Source organism: Monodelphis domestica, chromosome 3 (assembly GCF_027887165.1).
Source record: "Monodelphis domestica isolate mMonDom1 chromosome 3, mMonDom1.pri, whole genome shotgun sequence".
NCBI classification, from domain to species: domain Eukaryota; kingdom Metazoa; phylum Chordata; class Mammalia; order Didelphimorphia; family Didelphidae; genus Monodelphis; species Monodelphis domestica.
In genome coordinates this window covers 397,287,913-397,309,299 of record NC_077229.1, presented here as the reverse complement: position 1 = coordinate 397,309,299, position 21,387 = coordinate 397,287,913, and the positions used below count along the sequence as shown (strand labels likewise).

Genomic DNA, 21,387 nt, shown 5'->3' with positions numbered 1-21,387 from the left:
AAATTATATTTTACTTTAGTAATTCATTTTGGGATTAAGAAATTAAATCCCTGGCAACCACTAATTAAAATATTTGAGTCCATCCATAAAAAATTTAACACCATATATAACAAATATGTTATACTATATGAGTGCATAATTATATTCTATAATGTGCTGTATAATATGTAAAGGGCTATATATTATTTAACACATGTGTGTGTGTGTATGTGTGTGTGTGTAAGTGCATGTGCTTATATATGGATAGGTAGAGCATTTGTTAAGTACTTATTACATTTCGGGTCTTGTAGGGAGAATGCAGAGGGGTTTCAGGCAAGTCTTTGCCAATTCTGAAATTCTGTGATTGCATTAAGCCTTGCTAAAATGTCTAAGGGCCTTAGCAGCTATATGTAGCATAAAGAACATTGGATTTATAGGTAAAAGATTTGGGTTTTAATTCTTGCTCTACACATTACTAGTGGCTTGAGCAAATAATAACTTTTTTGTGAAATGAAATGAATAGCTGTTCTACCTACTTCACAAGCTTATTTTGAGAAAACAGTGAGACAATGGATTCCAAGTGCTTTATAAAACATAAAGCACAGCAAGGTATAGAATTAAAAATATCACATTTTTTTTACTCGTTTTCCTTCCATGGCTCTGTAAATGCCAAAACTGTAAGGATGATTTTAGTGTTTTGACTTAAAATCTAAGTAAGTAACATTGTCTGGGTGAGAGACAAGGAAAAAAATTCCCAACATCTCAAAGTGCTTTCACATTGTATTATGTTCTTCCTTTCTCTAAACTATAATTATCCTTGTTATTAATGAAATTGAAAACAACAAAAGGCTACTTCAATATTTGACTGAAACATTTACTTTGTTAAAATGTAGTCAGGTTACACTGCTAAAGATTGTACAGCTCAGTGTATTGTATTTGTTTTTTAGGCCAGAGAGATAAATGTAAAGAACATGAATGGATAAATGAAATTAATTTAAGAAACCAAATTTTAGAGTATGTTTGATAGAGGTGGATGTTAACTAAATTAAATAATAATTTAAGTACATCCAAAGTGTAAGGCACTGTGCTAGGTCATTACAGATTTAATCCAATGAAATATCCATTCTTATAAATGACCCTGGACTAGAATGAAAAAGTAATATTTTATTCATTAAGGCAAGGATCTGTGTAACACATCTTGGAGAGATTTTCAACAAAAAGGTTAGTAGGGGGGCAATTAGGTAGCTCAATGGATAAAAAACTATGCCTAGAAGAAACAGGACCTAGATTCAAATCTGGTCACAGTCACTTCCTAACTGTGTGACTCTGGGTAAATCACTTAACTCCAATTGTCTAACTCTTATTGCTCTTCTGCCTTGGAATTGATATTTGTATGGGTTCTAGGACAGAAGGTAAAGATTAAAATACAAAATAAAGTAAATCATTTTGCATAACTAATGCATATACATAACAGCCTTCCCTTTACCTATTCTTTGCTCTCTCATTGCTACTCACCTGAACACTTGGAGGACACAACAGGCCCAAAAGAAAACAAACCTCTCTCCCTTAAAATGTTCTAATATCAAGAAAAGGGGATATGCTTGGTCTTTCCTATAGAGTGTCAGCACTCTATTCTTCCAAAACATGAAAGTAAACTCAACCAGTTGATTTGTTTCTGGCAACACTCCAGCAAAAATGGAAGAAGACAGTTTCACGTAGAGATGTGTTTATCTCCTGGGTAGATTTCTCATCCACCCTCTACTGTTTGTCTCTGCTAGAGATTTGACAAGTTTCACTGAAAAAGCCATATGTATCTCTTTCTCAACACTGTTTTGAAAGTACAATGATTTTATATTTTAGTAGGGCTATGAAGTAATAATGGTTCTGTAAATGAATTTCTGTTTTTCCTCTCCTCAGCATCTGATTGATTCTTTAAAATTTTTTATTGAAGCCTTTTGTTTCCATAAGAGCTCCTAAGAGCTCCCTTGTATTCCTCACAACAATCCTCCTTCCCCAAAACTCTGCAAAGAAGTAAGGGGAGATATTGAAAAAAATTTTAACTGCTGAATATCAATCCCATCTGACCTGCTAGTATGATACTGCTTTAAGGGACATACTGGACCTTATTAGCCACGAACATTACAATTCAACAAGGAAATTTGACTATGACTGAAAGAAAGTTGCAGCTCTTTCCTGAGTAAAAATTTCCTATGTATCAATACTTAATATGCAACACTGAATCTTTTTTTCAATGGTGAACAATTATTCAAAATATTTAGCATTTTCAGGTCTTTCCTGACATTCCTTTTAAAGAAACTCAGTGATAATATAATCACCGATGTAGTTGCATAAAAAAATGCAACAATAACCCCTTTAAAAAAAAACAAAAAAAAACTCAAAGAAAACAACACTATATTTTATTTCATAATACCTAAAAGTTATCTTTTTATACTACTGATGTCTGTTTTCAAGAGAATTTTGTCTAGATTTCAAAGTCTCAACAATACACTGAATTAAACACTGAAAAAATTCATTAGTAAAACAAAAGAATGCAGCAAATTTATAAGAACTACAGGCTCAATTGAACACTTGGGGGCTGTGGGAGAGGAGCCAAACTGCTTATTAGTTTGTAGTCTGTACAACATGTGATCTTCTAATTAGCAAATCAACTAGAGTAACTAACATATATGCTATTGTGTTACATTCCTTTAATGAACACATTCAAATGAGGATTTCTTCATAAAACCTGCACTAATCCTTTATGCATAATCTCCCTAGTCCAGATTGGAAGTGATCTCATATCTCATTATACTTTTCCTTTCCTTCTCCCTCTCCCTCTCTCCTTCTCTCCCTTTCTCCCCACCCCTCCCTCTCTCTAAGTAGAAACTGTGATTTATTTTTATATCTTTCTGACACCCAGTACAATGTTTCAAGCATTATAAATAATCAATATTTGTTAAATAAATGAATGAATGTGACCTACCATTACCATAAGTTTAATGATAAACTAATTTATAAATATTACTGCTACTGTGCTTTTCTTTCACACTAATATAATTCTTACCTCATCAAACAAAGCAAACATGTCACCCAGTGTATCAGAAACTGGGACTTCCATGTATTCAGCAAATTCTGAAAGATTAATTTTTTCTCCGTTCTTCATCTTGGCACTTTCTGAGTATCTATCCAGATCTTTTTCAAGTTTTTCTGGTTTTAACCTACACACAAAAGGGATTTTTTTTTGACAATTTTGACAATATAATTGCATGTTATTAATCTGAAGTCTAAACCTTGATTTAAAAAAGAAATATCAGCACTCATAATTCAATTAATGAACTACTCAATAAGCAACAATGAAGAATTTTTTTTCATAGATGAAATGATAATTCTAATAATTCTGAGCCACACCAAAATATATATCACCATCTGTTCCCTGAGATGTTCACTTTTTTATCTGGCTATTGTTCCACCATCTCATATATAAGAGATTTCCTCTTTCCTCCACATAGACCCATACAAGGGGGAAAACAAAACAAAACATTTTTCCACACTGAGTGAGGACCCAGTTAATTGTTCAACAATACATCTCCCACTCACTAAGGTGTAATGGATACCAAAACTAGTTTGTCAGTATGGGAGCAGGGACTTAGTCTATAAAGGGGCTGATGGGAGAGATCATAGGGCCAAAAATGGAATACAATTTGGCTCTAGAAGTGAGCACTAGGAGAAGCTGGAGAAAATAGATGAGACCTGAATGAGAATAAGGCTGGCATAGCTTTAGAGAAAAGACTTGTTCTCCTGAGAGATATTGCCATCACCTGGACAAAAGGTCATTTTGAAAATATAAAGAATTCATATCTTCATTGATATCTCACCATAAATCAACAATTTCTTCAAACCTACCATTTTCTAAAAGTGAGATTTTTATGATATCACATTAAAATGAATGGAATTTAGTTTTAAGTAATTTTATACCTAATAGATCCTTGAGAATAGGTATCCTTAATTTTTGTCTTAGGGCTGAGAGGTAGGTGCTAGTAGCATTAGCCTTAGAAGCACTGTTGTGAGGCTTGCTCAAGGCATAGCTTGGGGAAGGCAGAACCTTTTTTTTTACTCGGTCTACCTACCCAGAAGCTCTCTATTCTAGGAGCTCAGTTGCATCTAGTTCTGCACAGACAAGTTCCAAACACTGAGTTGACTACAGGTTCTTTATGGGTTGTTCTAACCCTAAAGGCTCTAAAGATACTTTGGATGTGGATAAGTATATATTTTAGCATCAAAGAGAAGGCTATTTCTTATACACAGACCAGCATTTCAATTTGGCTGCCAATCTGGGGAGGGTAAAAGATAATGGAATCAATGCCCTGGTATCCTTTAACAATGTCTTGAAATGCTAACTTCTGTGGATTAAATTTGGAGAAATAGCAGTGCTGGAAAAACAGAACCTATATCTAATTTTCTCATGAATAAAGAATAAGAACATAGCTCACCCAAGGCTTCTCACAAGCTTGGCAAATTCTAAAAGGCAGGTGTTTGAAGGGAGACGAAGTTGTCCTTCAGCCAATGCCAGCTGGCAGTCTTCAAATGTGTAATCTGTTACAGAAACTCCCAAGGCCCTTTAAGAAAGAACACTGGATATAATAAATGAGTTTTTCCTTCTGACAGCTTATATATCAGAGTTCCAGGATCTTGACTCTGCACAGCTGCCTATCTCCCAACAGTTATGTACAAAAATGCAAAAGTAAATAGCTTACAAAATTGAAAAAGTAAAAGACAGAGAAAATTTTAAATAGAGTAAATAAAACAAATAAAGTTCCCAGATAGGCTATTTCTTAAAGCTTGTTCAAAACTTATATTCCATACTGGAAGATCTTGCCATGGATAGGATAAACTCAACAAATATGTGACGTAAGGGAAAGTTTTAGAACAAAACACTGTACATGATTTCATTGATAGAGAGGATACCCAGGTGAGGAAATGACCTCTATTAATTCAGACTATCGCTTTTTCTAAAACTTATATTCTTAAAGAATTTCCTAGAATGCTGAGAGATAAAACAACTTGCCCAGAGTGACATAGTCAATAGATATTAAAATCAAGATTTGAATTCAAGTCTTCCTGGCTTCAAGGTTAGCTCTCTATCCATCACATCATTATACTTTGGCAATGGGAAGAATTACTAAATAATATTTGGAATTAAAAAATATACAGATATTTATTTTTGAAATTTTATTTTAAAAATTTAATTGATTTTAAAAAATTAATAAGAACTTATTTTCTTCCCATCTTAAATATGAATAGGAAAGCAAAACAAATTACCAAATTGGCCATCCCCTAAATATATATTTTATTCTATATGTGTGTGTAGGGGTATCATTTAAGGAATGGCTGAACAAAGTATGGTATATGAATGCAATGATATACTATTGTGCCATAAAAAATGATGAAATGGACAGTTTCAGAGAAACCTAGGTAGGCTTGTATGAATTGATGCAGAGTGAAGTGAATAGAATCAGAACAATTTATACAATAACAACAATATTTTTAAAACAAACAACTTGGAAGACATAAGAACTCTCACCAACATAAGGATCAACCATGATTCCAGAGGACTAACAATAAAGACTGCTACCTACCTCCTAACAACACAGAGCTGATGGACTCAATGCACAGATGTTTATAAAGTACAAGTGAACATAATTCTGCTTCTCTCTCCTTTTGAATTGACTCATCACTATATTAAATAAGGCATCGATAATAAAATAGAAATTGTATTAACTGGAACTTTTAAGGGTTACACATCCCTATATAAATGTCCCTAAAGGCTCATATTGTAGGAATGCCTCACAGTGAAACCACCTATAAGGAAGTTGTTTTGTTGCTTCTGTGACAACACTTCTTTCTGTGAGGTACACATAAATAAAAATTATAACAAATTCCAGTGTCTAGTGAATTACAGTGATTAAAGCACAGTTCCAGTGTACTAACAACCCACAATTCAACGCATAGCCAAATATCCAGTTAGAAACACATTTGCGAGGTACAAAGATAATAATTGGTGTAGATAGAAGGCAATTTTTTTATAAGTATCACAAGAAGTATATTTTACTAATGATGTGAAGTAAGTATGACAAGTTTAAAAATGAAAGCAATTAACTATATGAGGAATTCTTCACTAGTACAATTATCTGGTTCACTATTAAGATTGACTTAACAATGATCAACAATGAAAGGAAAAAAGGAAAAACTGAAGGAGGAAAAGGACATATTAAAATAACTAATGAAAAATGATTGATAATCAAAACAACCAAAACTTTAATCTACAAAGTATAGAATATCTGAAGATATTCTTTTTTTAATTAGGAAGCAACGTTTGATTATTCAAAGGCTATTTATCCAATTGCAGGCTCTAGAGTCTCCTGGGACCTTGGGCCCCTTTTTCTTTCTACAGGTACTCTGCTAGTTCATTAGAAATTCTATCAGGGGATGGGCAAAAGGAATTCAAAAGAAACGAAGTTTAAAATTTAACTGGTGGAATTAATTAAAAGTTTGTTTTTTAGCTATGCACTCTCACGCACCATATCTAGATTTCCTGAAATCCTCTTCTTTCAAGCCTTAGGAATTATTTCTTCCTTGAAGTCTAATTCTCTAATTTTCTCATTTGAAACACCTCTTACTCTTCAAACTGACTTCTACTTTTCTTTTTACTGGATCTTTCCTCATCCCTGATCAAATTCTATTTGTAGAATTCTTTGGGGAGCAGAGAGATATATATGCTATATACTTGCTATTAGTTTCTTGAGAAAAAGGTCTATTTTTTGCCTTTGCACTCCCTTAATAAATACCTGTGAATGAATGAAGTTTAGATCTTTAGAATAGAGGCAAGAGTTTAACCAGAAGAGTGCAAATTTCTCTTGCATGTATTAGCCTTCTGCTATTATATACACACAATACTTACCATGTAGTGACTACTTAAGCTATGTTAGCTTCTTCCAAATGGAATTTATTTTGTTTTGATTATTTTACTTTTTAAATCCTTACCTTATCTCTTAGAATTGATACTAAATATTGGTCCCAAGGTAGAAGAACAATAAGGTTAAAGTACTCAGGGTTAAGTGATTTGCCCAGGGTCACACAGCTAAGAAATGTATGAGGTCATATTTGAACCCAGGCCTTCCTATTTATAGATCTTGCTCACTATCCACGGAGTCGTGTAGCTATCCCAATTCTGATCATTTAAAAGGGGATAAAGGATCTCTTATCCCTTTAGACATTCAAGTTGAATGAAACCATTGCCACTTGAAGGTAGGTTTCCAAGGTGTTTGGGTAGGAAGAAGCAAGCACATTATAGCATACAATAATTTAGTTAACATACAGTAAAATAAGAATTCTATACACCCACATACTTCAATTATTTCAGAACTATTCTAATCATTCACTTTTTAAGGATTGTTATCAAATGACCATTTTTTCAAATGTTAGGACAAAAGACAACAATGGAAGGGTGAGATAGTCAGAATTACTCTATTGATTTGGAAGATTTTTTTTTAGGAACATTAGGAATATGAGGTAACAGAAAGACATGGTTTTCAAATGGAAAAAATATCTAGAGAAAAAAGTCAAGTTTTGGCAAGATGATTAAAAATTTTAATGACAAAAGGATTAATAATCTTTACTATGTCTGAAGGAGAAAAAACAGATCAAAATAATGTCTCAGTGAAGAATGTATGCAACATGGCATATATTTCTTTGGGATCAAATATAAGCTGAAAATGAGTAGGAAGTCTCCTTGTCAAATTCTCATGGCTTACTATTGATTTTATTCCAAGGAGGGGCAAATTAACAAGCCTAGACTGTCATGGTTACAATCTGAATAATATTTAGGAGAATTTAGATTTATGGTATTTACACTGATAGGTGTCTATATTGAATTCATAATATTTTTTTTGGAAGAGGAAGAATACTTCTGTTTCAAAATTAGAACACCTACACTGATACTGTGACAGGAACATTATATTTTAAAATATGGTTGAACTTGAAGAGAAAAGTTTGAGTAAATGTTCACTGAATTGAATGACTATGAGAGTGAGAACACTCCAAATTAACTCTGAAAGAATTTACAAGTCACCCCAAATCTGTTCTAGGCAGATGGCCTTGATGTAATCAATGAACCTTAACAATAGATGACTGAATTTATTCTCCCACTTGCCCGACAAGGAAACAAACAGCACACTCAATGAAGTTATGATTGTTATTAAGGAGTTTTAACTTGCAAATCTATAGTACATTTAATCTACAGCTAATAACATTTCTTCTCCTCATTAATATTTCTTGATCAACTTTAAAATGGTATTCATTACCAATCTATCCCCCAATAATCATAAGGATTCATTGAGTTCCTATATCACATTAGGTACTAGGTAGATAAAAACAGAAATGCCACTATCTTAAAGGGCTTACAATCTATTTAGGATAACAAGATAGCTAAAATGGTCCTCAAACTCAGATCTTCAAGTTTAGTGCTTTTTTATACACAACTTTATACAATGTAGACAGAATATGCTATATGTTAATTAAGTCATATGGACAATAAATGCTACCTACAGTACAGAGGACAGATTAAAAACTGAGGGGGATTAAGGAAAGCTTCACAGAAGGTATGAGACAAGCTGAGCTTTGAAGGATGGTTATTGCTAAATTCCCCTTCCCCTTCCAAAAGAAACAGCAAAGAGGCTATTTTTTAACTGTAAGAATGGGGGGGGGATATGATGTGTTTAAGTTTGGTTGGAGTAACACTCTCTGGAATAAGGATGAGAGAGATGACTGCAAAGACAGGTAGGGACCATATTGTGCAGCATCTTCAATGCCAAGCTAATTAATCCACAAACATTGATTAAGTGCCTACTATGTGCCAGGTAAGATGCTAAATAAAGAGGATGCAAAGATAAATGAAATAGCTAAGAATCCTAGAATTCATCCCCATCAACAATGGGGACCTAAAATTTGAGATTTTGTATAAGGCATGATTAAAATGATATCTTAGAAAAAAGACTGGAGTATTGGGTAGGATAGATTGGAGCACTAGGGTTTGGTCTTGAGATAAGAAAGAAATGGTGGAAAGTCTAGAATATAATGGCAACAGTAGAAATTGAAAGGAAGGGGCAGGTAAGAAAGAAATTTTATGAAGAAATTATGGAACTCTTGAGTTAAATAAAGCCAATAGGATCCATAATATAACCAACTTACTTATTTACCATTAACCATTAACTAGTTCTTACTAAGGACATAAAAACTAGGGAGATTTCAAAGAATTATAAATTAAGTGATTAAGGGATTAGAGATAAGATATTTGGAGGAAAAGTACTCATAAACATCCAATGACAGATTGTTAAAACTGTAAGGGACTTTGGGGACCATTTAGTCTATTCTTTGTTTTCAGATGAGTAAACTGAGAATCAGATTTTAAGTAACACAGATTTTAAGTAACTTAAATTCATACACTACTTAATAGAGTTGGGATTAAAAATATCTCCTGGAGTCTAAATGATAATTACACTACTCCATGCTGCTCTGTACATTGCCTAAGATATTTTAGATGATAAGCTCCTAAAAAATAATGGCTGCATTTATTAATTCTTTGCAAGATTCATCATTAAATCTAACTACTTAATGTGTGACAAGGAAAACAAATAGAGGAAATTGCTGCCTGGAGAGTAAATAACTTACCTAACATCATGCTGTGATGAAACTGAGATTGGAATGGTAGTCTACTAATTCCTTAAGCCAAGTGTCTAGCAACCTAACCAAGCTACCTACTTTTAAAGCATAAGGTAGAAAGCCAACTTAGTGTGTAGACCTACACAACTAAAGAATCATGATACTATGAGAGCAATGTAAAGAGACAGACGACTGCCCAAAGAGAAATTTTTAAGCCCCCTGCCTATGACTGTACTTAGTAAGATCCACTTAACTCAGGAAAGAATAGTTAATTTTAGCAAACTAGGAACTTCTCAGTTCTAAATTCATGAAGTGCTACAAAAGGAGTTTATTACAAACAAAATAGCCTGAAATGAAAGCCCTTCATAACCTAGTCTCTCTCTCCCTTTTCAGTCTTCTTGAACTTTACTTCCTTCATATATTTTGCAATCCAGTGACACTGGTCTCCTTCTCTTCCTTACACAAGAAGCCCTATCTCCTGACTTTGGGACTTTTCAATGACTAAAATTCTTTCCCTCCTCTTCTCCATCTTTTGACCTCTTTCAAGATTCAGTTAAAATTTGGATCCTGATTCTATCCCAATCCCCCTTAATGCTAATGGCTTCCCTCTGGTCATGATGAACAATTTGTCCTCTCTGTGTCTCTTATCTGATTTTAGTAGTTTCTGTGTTTTCTCTTCCATTAAAGTGTGAGGAACTGGAGGGGAGGACTTTTCTTTGCCATTTAAAAAAAATCCCCAGTGTTTAGCACAGTCCCTGGCACAGACACTTAATAAATGCTTGATGATTTGATAGAAGATATAGTAAATTTTAGTACATGTGAAATGTCTTTAAATGTGTTCACATGTTATTGAATTAATAGGTTTAAAAAAATAACATGAGATTTTCCTCTTTGTATATACTATTATTAAGGGGCCAGAGAATATAGGATAGCAAATATAATTAACCATAAGAATATCATTTGTACCGTGTTCCAGGAGGACAGTGTCAAATTCAAAAAGAAATGACACTATTAAACTGTACATAAGAATTCCTACAGCAGAATGTTGACTTAGAAAAGCATATATTACAATTGCAACAGTCTACTGTATATTTATTTTATTAAGTATTTTACAATTACATTTTAATCTGGTTCTGGCAGAGGGCAACATATCTGACACCTCTATTATAGGGGATATTTTCTTCTTATTTTTCATTTGTCCTGTGTTTGTGTTCCCAGCCTACCACTGCTCACAGAATGGTGGTTTTTTGTTGTCAGTTGACTTTTGCTTGACCCATAGAACCTTGTTTGTAGGTGTGAAATTCTGTATAGGAGTTGTTAGGGAGATCGTAATAATATTTCTGAACATGCTTTCAAATCCTTCTCAATAGAAAGGGAAATCTCTCCTTTTATGCAGTTTTGGGGTATTATTAACAATTCTATGACTTTTTCCCACCAAATACAACATAATCAATTGGTATTAAACAAGCAATTAAAATAAGCTCATTTAAAGGACAAGAATCAAAACAAGAGGGCAAAATGTATTTAAATTCAAAATATTCTTTATTTTACACAGCTATACTGTACTTCCCTGATATTCACATTTCTTGATCATCTTTGCTCTTTCTATAGGACAAAGAATCATAGAATTTATGAGATAGAAAAAACTTTGGAGCGTATTTGGCTGTTATTAAGGGGAAAATAGATTTGGGGTTTTAATTAAGGGGTTTGGTAAGTTAGTGACAGAAGTGTGAATCCTATCAGATTGCCTTTTATTTTGCAGATAAAGAGAATGAAATTTGGAATGGTGACTTATCAAAGGTTAAGGGATTAATAAGTAATAAAGATGAGAGTAGAACCCAGCTTTTCTGATTTATAATATAGTGCTTTTTCTAGTATACTACTTTGCCTTACATTAAGTAAAGTTGCCTTATATATTTATTATCTATTGGTAGAATCATCTAGAAGAGTTAATTGTATATTTATATGTGCTTCCCTCTGCCCCAGGATGTTTTTTAAAGTGGTATTTATGACATAGAATTAATTTGAAAAAATGAAATAGCCTGATTTCCCAACTGGTTAATAAGTTACTAAAATAAGTACCCCCTAACAGCTCAACTAGCTAGTGCACATTGAATAACATCTTCAACCTGTGTAATTAGTCTTTAACTCTTGCATCCATGATGAAGCATCCTATCCTAGGTAGACCTTCCAGGCAGGGAAAGGGAGAAGGGAAAAGGAAAGAACTGGAGGATGAAAGACAAAGAAAAGAGGAGAGTGTTTGCCTTAACTAGACCCTTCCTAAGAAATTTATAGACATACAGGGAGAATCATTTCCAAATTTTTTAGTTCGTGTATGTCACATTCCAACATAAATTACTTTGTTAGTTTTGTAAGATCTATAGAGATGGGGAATATATTGTCTAGAGTGAGACTATGGGATTTATTTCAGAAAACCAGGGCGATTTATCACTTAAGTAACAATATCACTTAAGTAATAAGACTTTATAAAGTCCGCATCTCAACATAATGTTAGGGGCTATATTTGACTTACACAACTTCTCATCTTCAAAGCTATCCCACAATTTTAAAGCCACTCACTGTTTTAGGCGCTGCTTCTGCTAGTCTCTCCCGGTACTGCGATGGGCCTAATTCGGAGGCAGCCCTTCCTGACAGTAAATATGAGAAGAGAAGCAAGGAGAAAAAAGGAGAAGGAAAAGGGAGAGGATGGGACATGGAAGGACGAAAGATGGTTAGAGAGGGGAGAGGGAGTCTTGAACTGAACTCTACTCATTGACCATAACAACTGAAGAACTTAACAACAAAAGGGACTAGGAATATCTTCTAAATTTCTAACTGCATGCAGTCTGTAACCTTAATGTCACCAATAACATTACCAAAATCACCCTTGTAACACTATAAAAATACTCATACAACTGTACGAAGCTGAGACAATTAATTTATAAATATTAATAGCCTCTAATAAGGTGATAAACTAGTAAAAGCAAATTCTTATTTATGTATCCCTCAATCCCAGACTTGAACTGATACTTAATTTTCTTGAAATGGCTCTTCCATCCTTCATAAAAATGTGAGTGATTTAATGTGAAAAACCTGAGTATGATTCTGACAACCAACAATGCTTTACATTTGGACACAGAATTCACTTGTTGTAACATTGGAGGTCAAGGGTAAATTTATTAAAAAGTAAAACTAAACTATTCATCATTCATCACTTTCCAGAAGCTTGATGTCACCACATCAGATTAACATGTTAATCACCATAGAATATTAGTCTCAATGATATCTAAGTCTCATTCTTAGAAATGCAACATTTCTTCTTTTTCTTTTTGCATTAAAATCCATTTCCTCAGAGTTGAGCTAAACTTTCATTTTCTACAACAGTGCTATAAGGCAGGGTAGATATAAAGTGGACAAAAATTCTGAACCCTTGTTTATATTGAAAAAATACAGTTAGTCTCTAATTGTCTTACAAATATCTCAGAAGCAAAGAATGACATACCTGAGAATGTATTTTGTTACTATAATCAATAGGATAACAAAAATAATGTATCTGATTTGATTGTCTCTACTGAATTGTGATTTTTCCCAAGTTGAATGCCAAGGACACAGTCCTAGAATGTACTTACTTTGCCATTACGCTTCTCACATTATTTGCATACAGTGCTGGATTTTTCTTTTCTTCTTCTGAAGGTGTATAAACGGGAAGGAACTAAATATAAAACAGTAAATTATAATTATAGCTAATCATAATTTATCCCATACCATACAAGAACATAGTGATTCCACCACTGACAAGATTAACACGACTTGCAATGTGACAAAGTACTTGGAATTACACAGAACTAAAGCCATCATTGCCTTATAAGGAAACAAAGTAAAACGAAATTTATATGATAAATGGATACTGAGCTGAATTTTCCTCTACCGCCAATGAAGCACCCTAATTGGGTTGGAGTTTGTTTTGAATTCTGAAATAGAATTCAATTTATTTGAATGTTCTAATGATCTCAAAAGAAGTATTATGTTTATAGATACAGTTTATATTTTGAAACTAGTATCTAGGTTTTTGTTTTGATGATGTCATGTCCTTTAAAAATATAAAAAAGATAAATGGATTGGAAACAATTTTTCAAAGTTATTTGACATCTAGCCTACTTAGTAGGTTGGTATATATTAATATTTTATATACATAGATTAGAAAAACCAATATATACTTTAAAATGATAAATTTACAGCTATTGACATCATTTTCTAAAAGTCGACTTTGCACTTCTTTACATGGACATATGGAAATGAGGAGAATGTTTTAAGTACCTAGTCTTATTTCACTAATTCTATAAACCCCAAACACTGAAATTTCTAAATTACATCTTCTATTTTCTACAAAGGGATCTTTAATACTATAGGTCAGTAGATTCTATATTTTCATCACTAAGTAACACTTTCTGGGATAATGAATAAATTTCTACAAAATCAACTGACTATAGGAAGTAGCAAATCTAAACTATATTTGTCTAGTGAATAATAACTCATTCTTACAAGGCAATTTTTAGGTTCTTGGAAGGAACTTCACTAAGATCCACAAAGTTTAAACTTTTAATTTCTTGTGAATTTTTCACTTCCATATTAACATAAATATCATTCAGAGTTCAATGAAATTAACAATGTTTGTATTAATATCATTAAATATACTGGAAGATATGTTGCAACCCACTGAAAAGGACAAAATATGGACACATTCAATTAAAACCGAAGATTTGAAAAGTATATGAAAACCTTTAAACTATGATCATTGTGTTTATTAAAACCAACACACACATATATTTTATAAACACATTTCTTTATGTTTCTCTCAGATTGATTGCCATTACATATTTTTTGTCTAAGGTGTATGATAACCAAGTCACAGAATTTTAAGGTGGAAAAGTATTTTAGGATAAGTCAAAGTGATCTTTGTTAAGGCACCCTTGAGTTCTAAATTCTATGACTACCTAGTTCTCTAATTGAGGACATTAGGATAGACATTAAATCATTGATCCCACATCCAATAATTAGTTAGAAATAAAAACTGTAAGAGACCCAGTCTTCTGACTTTCAGTTTAGCATTTGTTCAACTACATGAAAGTTTTTTTAATTTCTTTCTTCTTATTGAGATCAAGAACAAACCATTCCCTAAGAATGACCCATCATTTCCTTTATAAGAAAAAATAACTGTATTTAAAAAGCCCAGATATATCATTTTAAAATGTCACAATATAGCACCTTGTAATTAGTATAACTAATATTCTATTGAAACAAATGGCCACAATGAAAACAGATAAAATTTCCTATTTCTGCACCATAGAGCAAGATTAGTTTTGATGGGAATAAACAAAATGTAGCTGCTCATAGTTTATCTTTATTTTCTGGCTTAGGATGTTAGCTTTACCAATACCCTTGGTAAAAACAAGTATAACAAAATGCTGATTATACTTAAAGGAATTCAGAGAATGTCATGACTCCAGCAAGTCATGAATTAGCCTATAACATTGATGAATTATTTCAATAGCCTAATTTAAAAAAAAGACATAGTATACCAGCACCTCTGATGATCAGTAGCATGTAGTGGTATTAATATCCATATTAAAGTGAAATAATTTAAGGAACTAAAACTTCTTGCATATATGCCTAGTTTACATGATACTCTTATACATAGTGATTTCATGAGTCAAAACAAAAATAAGGGTGAGTTTAGAGAATAGATTTCCTATCTTAATTTAAAAATCTTATCTACATAATTTTAAATCCCACAAGAGAACCTATCTTGATGAAGTGTTTGTGAAACCCCTCTAGAGAGCCTTGAGGAATATAAAGAATATTTACTATTTCTTTTCTACTAACCTCAATTTCCACAAAATTATGAAACTGACATAAGGTAAGCCATAAAATCTTCAACCTTAAAAAAAAAAAGGACATACATTGAACAGAAAGCAAAATATTTTAAATTCAGTTTAAACATTTCAAATGCTAAAGCCAGAATTTTAGGTCACAACTTCCCTCTAGATGGCACTGTTGTGTATTTTAATTTTCATTATGAGTTTTTAAGTGTATCTTCAGCCAAAGGTTTAGTTGTTAAAATCCAATTAGTTGGCAAACAATAAGCATGAAACAAATTAGAGTAAGCAGTAAAGTATGAAAAGCATCCTGTTGAACTCCTTTAAAAATAAAGATCTCTGAAATAACAATGTATTACTTCTCCTATTCCTCCTATTGATACAGATGGTGATAATTATCTCCATTAAATAAATAGCACCTTCACTAAAATTTTACTCAAATGTCTCACCATGGCATAAAGGTGACCCTGAGCTACTGAAGGCAAATTTGAAGATGGAGAATGTAAGCTATGGCAGGCCCCATGTAAGATGATAAAAGGTTCAAATATGGTCATATGACAGAATGTGTGAATATTGTCTAAAGAGAAGTCTGATTTAGTGTGCAGAGGCTTTTCTGTGAGGGAGGTGTGACATACTGGAAAGATTCTAAAGTAGCATATGCATTTGTCAGTGAGTTCTACCCTCCACAGCCTTTTTACCCTCCTGGAAGTTCCCCCACCATCCCTTTCTCTGGGAGTAACAAAACAAACAAACACACATGAAAAAAATTCAGGCTGACTTACGCTCCAGGACCTTGCCATGTCCATGTAATTGTATCCTAGAGACAAATTAAATTGAACATAATTAATTGATTAAAAATCAGTGATTCCAACTCTATACACTTTGTGGTACACTGTGGTATGACTATTATGTTCTGGGTAAACTCACTTTTATCTTTGATCTATCCTTCACCTTTTCCTTCCGTTTCCTCTTGTTAAATAAAATTTGCCTCTCCCATGTCTTTCTTCACTTGCTCCCCATCCTGCTGTCTCAATTAAAGAGGAAAATGAAAAGAGGTTGTCAAAGTCTTCACTATCTTTCCTGGCACTTCTGGGTCACAGCTTCACTATCACATTCTATTAACCAATGATGAATTCATACTACTGCCACTGCCTATTCTGGAGACAACCTGAACCCAATATCGCTCACATTCTACTCTCTATCTTTCCTGCCCTGTCCACAAACAGTCTCTTGAAAAAGTTCAGTATCTCTACTGGCAAAGCTATCTTGCTTCTATAGTCTTTCATCTTTATGCCACATCGTCTATACATCAGTGGAAACCCGCACCCTGGATTTCATCACCATAGGCAATCTTTTAATTTAGGGTTCTCTCATCTGACCGACAATTAATTTGCCATCTATGTCACAGATGTAATGTGTTGTAACTGGTTTAACCTCTAACAGTTATCTTTTCCCATTTCACCCATACAATTAATTCCCTTTTGGATTGAGTAGATTTAATTCTTACACCTGATTTCACTTGACCACTTTAGGTTCTCCTGTGATTTTCTTCTGAGTTAACCACATAAATGCTCAATTCTTGATTGCTCCGATTGCTGAAACTTTTTTATTTTTGCTCACTTGCTTAGTACTTAAAGATGTAGAATCATGAAGATTTGGACCAATACAGATCTATGCTGATAATAGTCTTGCTCTCATTTTATTCATTTGTGTATTACCCCACAGGCTAGTCTCTTTATGACCTTTCCCCTCGATTTCACTTTTACAATATTAAAAAAAATAAGGTTTTCCCCTCTCACTCATTCCCATAGCTAGATATATAGGACATTATGTCTGAAAGAGCCTTAGTGGTCATAAAATCCAACCACTTCATTTTATAAAGGAGGAAACCAAGTCCCAAGGAATTAAGCGATTTGCTCAGGCAGACATTACAGAATTAAGGCTAGAACTATGATCATCTGATTGCCAGTCCAAAGCTCTTTTCATAAAGTTACAACTAGAGGTAACCCATATTAAGGAAAGTAAATTTAAATGTAAACCATTATTATGCTCAACAACTTGCCAAACAAAAAATATTTTTATATTTATTCTGAGAATGGCTGGTTTAAGGGAATTGGAAGTCAGGGAAGATGTTAGCATATATGTATATATACATATATACACATACTCCATTCCATTTATTTTATATATGGAGGATTTATATAAATTTAAAGACATTATAAGATTTTTTTCAAATGGCACGTAAATTTATAATTTTTAAATATTTATTTACCAAAAGTTTGGAAGAGATTAGTCAGTATTTGGAACAAAAGGAATTTTCATTAATATGTAACCTGTACATCATGAACAACAAAACCTATTATGCCTCTCGTGACTTCTGGAAAGATGTGTTGAACTCAGCCCACGTACTCTAGAGGATTTCCTACAGTTTGTTTACTACTGTTGTGTAAACAAAAGCCAATGAAAATGCACCATGGATACATTAAAACTCATTACAACTCTAACCCTCAATTAACCGGGTTCAATGTTTAATCCACAAGTAAACAGAATTTACCAGTTTGTTTGGATATCTTAAAACTACAGGTTGAACAGGAACACCAGGAATAAAAGCACCTAGAAGGAAAAATCAAATATATTAATTAGCTTTATTGTATAAAGAAAGATAATCTAAAGTATTTTTTCCAACACACTACTGCAGACAGTATTTATCACCTTAGTGTTAACTTGAAATTTCTTTCCTCCACCTTCATAAATGGACTGAAAGTTAGAGAAATTATTTCAATAGCTAATATACACTACATAGTCTATACAAGTCTAAAACTTCACTAAGACTTTCAGGACATCCTGTGCAATAATAAAACTTGCTTTGCAAGGAATTCAATATATGTAGATTTATGTTAGGTCTTTCCTAGGATGTTTATTATTGGATGTTTCAGACTGTAGCTCTATGGCATGGACCTGGAGGAATCAGAACTTATGCCCTTGGGGATAGCTTATCATTTACTATGTATTTTCATAAGTTACAAATAAAAATACATGACAGACAGAAATATCACCACAGTTTTCACCCCTGCTTAATCTTAAAATTAAAAAACAAAACAAAACTCTGACAGTTAAATTACAACATAGCTGAATCACAAAGTATTTTTATTTTTAATAGGTGGAAAATTTTAGATATATTGGAATGTGGGGAATATTCTTTTGGCATATTAACCATATTGGATCTGGAATTAAGGGATGGCATTCCATCCAAAGAATGGAGTCAAACTTATTCACAGCTAAGCAATGCCAAACAATTTGTAAACAATAGTCTATAGATTCAGTTCAATAAAAATATTATACTTTTAGAACTAGAAACAATAAAATTAAATTGGCAGAATAAAAGGTTTAAAATCTCAAGGGAAATGAGAAGAAATATGAAAGCTATTTAGACAGAGTTTTGCTAGGCATCAAAACTAAGTTATACAAGATAAAACACAGAAAACCATAAGAGTGGGACTGATAATCACGACAACGATACAGGAGTCATCAAAATTAGTAGCTAAGAATTCCAGCCACGATGGCTTCCTTAAAGAGGCAAAACACAAAACACTCTCCACAAAATTAAAATGAGATCTAAACAATTGGAAAAACATTAATTGCTTATGGGTAGGATGAGCTAACATAATAAAAATGACAATCCTAACCAAAATAATTTACTTATTTAGTGCCATACCCATTGAACTACCAAAAAATTTTTTTACTGAATTAGGAAAAACCATAACAAAGTTCATTTGGAAGAACAAAAGATCAAGGATATCCAGGGAAATCATGAAAAAAAAATGCAAAGGAAGGAGGACTTGCAGTTCCAGATCTCAAACTATACTATAAAACAGTGGTCATCGAAACAATTTGGTACTGGCTAAGAGACAGAAAGGAGGATCAGTGAAATAGACTAGGGGTAAATGACCTCAGCAAGACAGTCTATGATAAGCCCAAAGATCCCAGGTTTTGGAGCAAAAATTCAGTATTTGATAAAAACTGCTGGGAAAATTGGAAGACAGTGTGGGAGAGAGTAGTTTTGGATCAGCATCCAACACACCCAACACCAAGATAAACTCAGAATGGGTGAATGACTTGAATATAAAGAAGGAAACTTATAAGCAAATTAGGTGAACACAGAATTAGTATACATCTCAGATCTTTGGGAAAGGAGACTTTAAAACCAAGCAAGAGCTAGGAAAAATAAATCACAAAATGTAAAATCAATATTTTTGATTACATCAAATTAAAAGTTAAAACCAATGCAACCAAAATTAGAAAGGAAGTATCCAAGTGGGAAACAATCTTCATAATAAAAACCTGACAAAGGTCTAATTACTCAAATGTATAAAGAGCTAAACCAATTGTACAAAAAAATCAAGTCATTCTCCAATTGATAAATGGACAAGAGACACGAATAGGCAATTTTCAGTTAAAGAAATCAAAACTATTAATAAGCACATGAAAAAGTGTTTTAAATCTCTCATAATCAGAGAAATGCAAATCAAAACAACTCTGAGGTATCACCTCACACCTAGCAGATTGGCCAACATGACAGCAAAGGAAAGTAATGAATGCTGGAGGGGATGTGGCAAAGTCAGGACATTAATGCATTGCTGGTGGAGTTGTGAATTGATCTAACCATTCTGGAGGGCAATTTGGAACTATGCCCAAAGGGTGCTAAAAGACTGCCTGCCTTTTGATCCAGCCATAGCACTGCTGGGTTTGTACCCCAAAGAGATAATAAGGAAAAAGACCTGTACAAGAATATTCATAGCCGTGCTCTTTGTGGTGACAAAAAATTGGAAAATGAGGGGATGCCCTCTAATTGGGGAATGGCTGAACAAATTGTGGTATATGTTGGTGATGGAATTTTATTGTGCTCAAAGGAATAATAAAGTGGAAGAATTCCAAGTGAACTGGAATGATCTCCAGGAATTGATGCAGAGTGAGAGGAGCAGAACCAGGAGAACAATGTACACAGAGACTGACACACTGTGGTACAATCAAATGTAATGGACTTCTCCATTAATGGCAATGCAGTGATCCGAACAACGGAGGGATCTACGAGAAAGAACACCATCCACATTCAGAGGAAAAACTGTAGAAGTAGAAACACAGAAGAAAAAACAACTGCTTCAATACATGGGTCGAGGTGATATGGTTGGGGAGGTAGACTCTAAAAGAACATCCTAGTGCAAACAAAAACATGGAAATAGGTTCTGATCAAGGACACATGTAATACCCAGTGGAACTGCGGATCGGCTATGGGAAGGGTGGGGAGGAGCGGAGGGAGGGATAGAATATGATTCTTGTCACCAAGGAATAATGTTCTAAATTGACTAAATAAATTTAAATTTTAAAAAATGTTCACTGACCATCCCTTTAATGTAAAAAATAAATAAATGGATTATTAAATGAATAAAAAAAGAGGCAAAACAACTCAGATTCCACATATCTAGTCCAACAAAACCCTGAAATTTCTACTAAACTAAATAATGATTCCTTAATTGTGTTTCTTTATCATGATGGATAGTTAAAATCTGCAAGGCATAAAATGAGAACATAAATGGTAACTACCTGGCATATAGAAGGCACTTAATGTTTGTTGATTTGACTTGACCATATGATTAAATTATGAATTGGCCTCAACTTATGCTTAGTTTGAAGAATATAACCTATAAATATAATATAAACCTGGAATGCAGTAGTATTTTACAGTAAATCATTTCCTATACAATAGAATTGTATGCCAGAGAGATCCTGGAACTTGTCCAAGGGAGTTTAGTGACTA

The 21,387-nt window shown here is 33.2% G+C and overlaps 1 protein-coding gene across 1 annotated transcript in view; it reads right to left on the bottom strand.

Moving 5' to 3' along the window:
* The window catches only part of LPCAT1 (lysophosphatidylcholine acyltransferase 1), a 183,485-nt gene that overhangs the window by 21,571 nt on the left and 140,527 nt on the right, over positions 1-21,387 (bottom strand). The window contains exons 6-11 of the mRNA XM_001369539.5: positions 18,127-18,185; positions 16,355-16,389; positions 15,580-15,634; positions 13,326-13,408; positions 4,470-4,595; positions 3,044-3,197 (exon numbers count right to left, since the gene is read on the bottom strand). Coding sequence (XP_001369576.2) covers positions 3,044-3,197; positions 4,470-4,595; positions 13,326-13,408; positions 15,580-15,634; positions 16,355-16,389; positions 18,127-18,185 — 512 coding nt within the window. The remainder of the gene's footprint in view (positions 1-3,043; positions 3,198-4,469; positions 4,596-13,325; positions 13,409-15,579; positions 15,635-16,354; positions 16,390-18,126; positions 18,186-21,387) is intronic.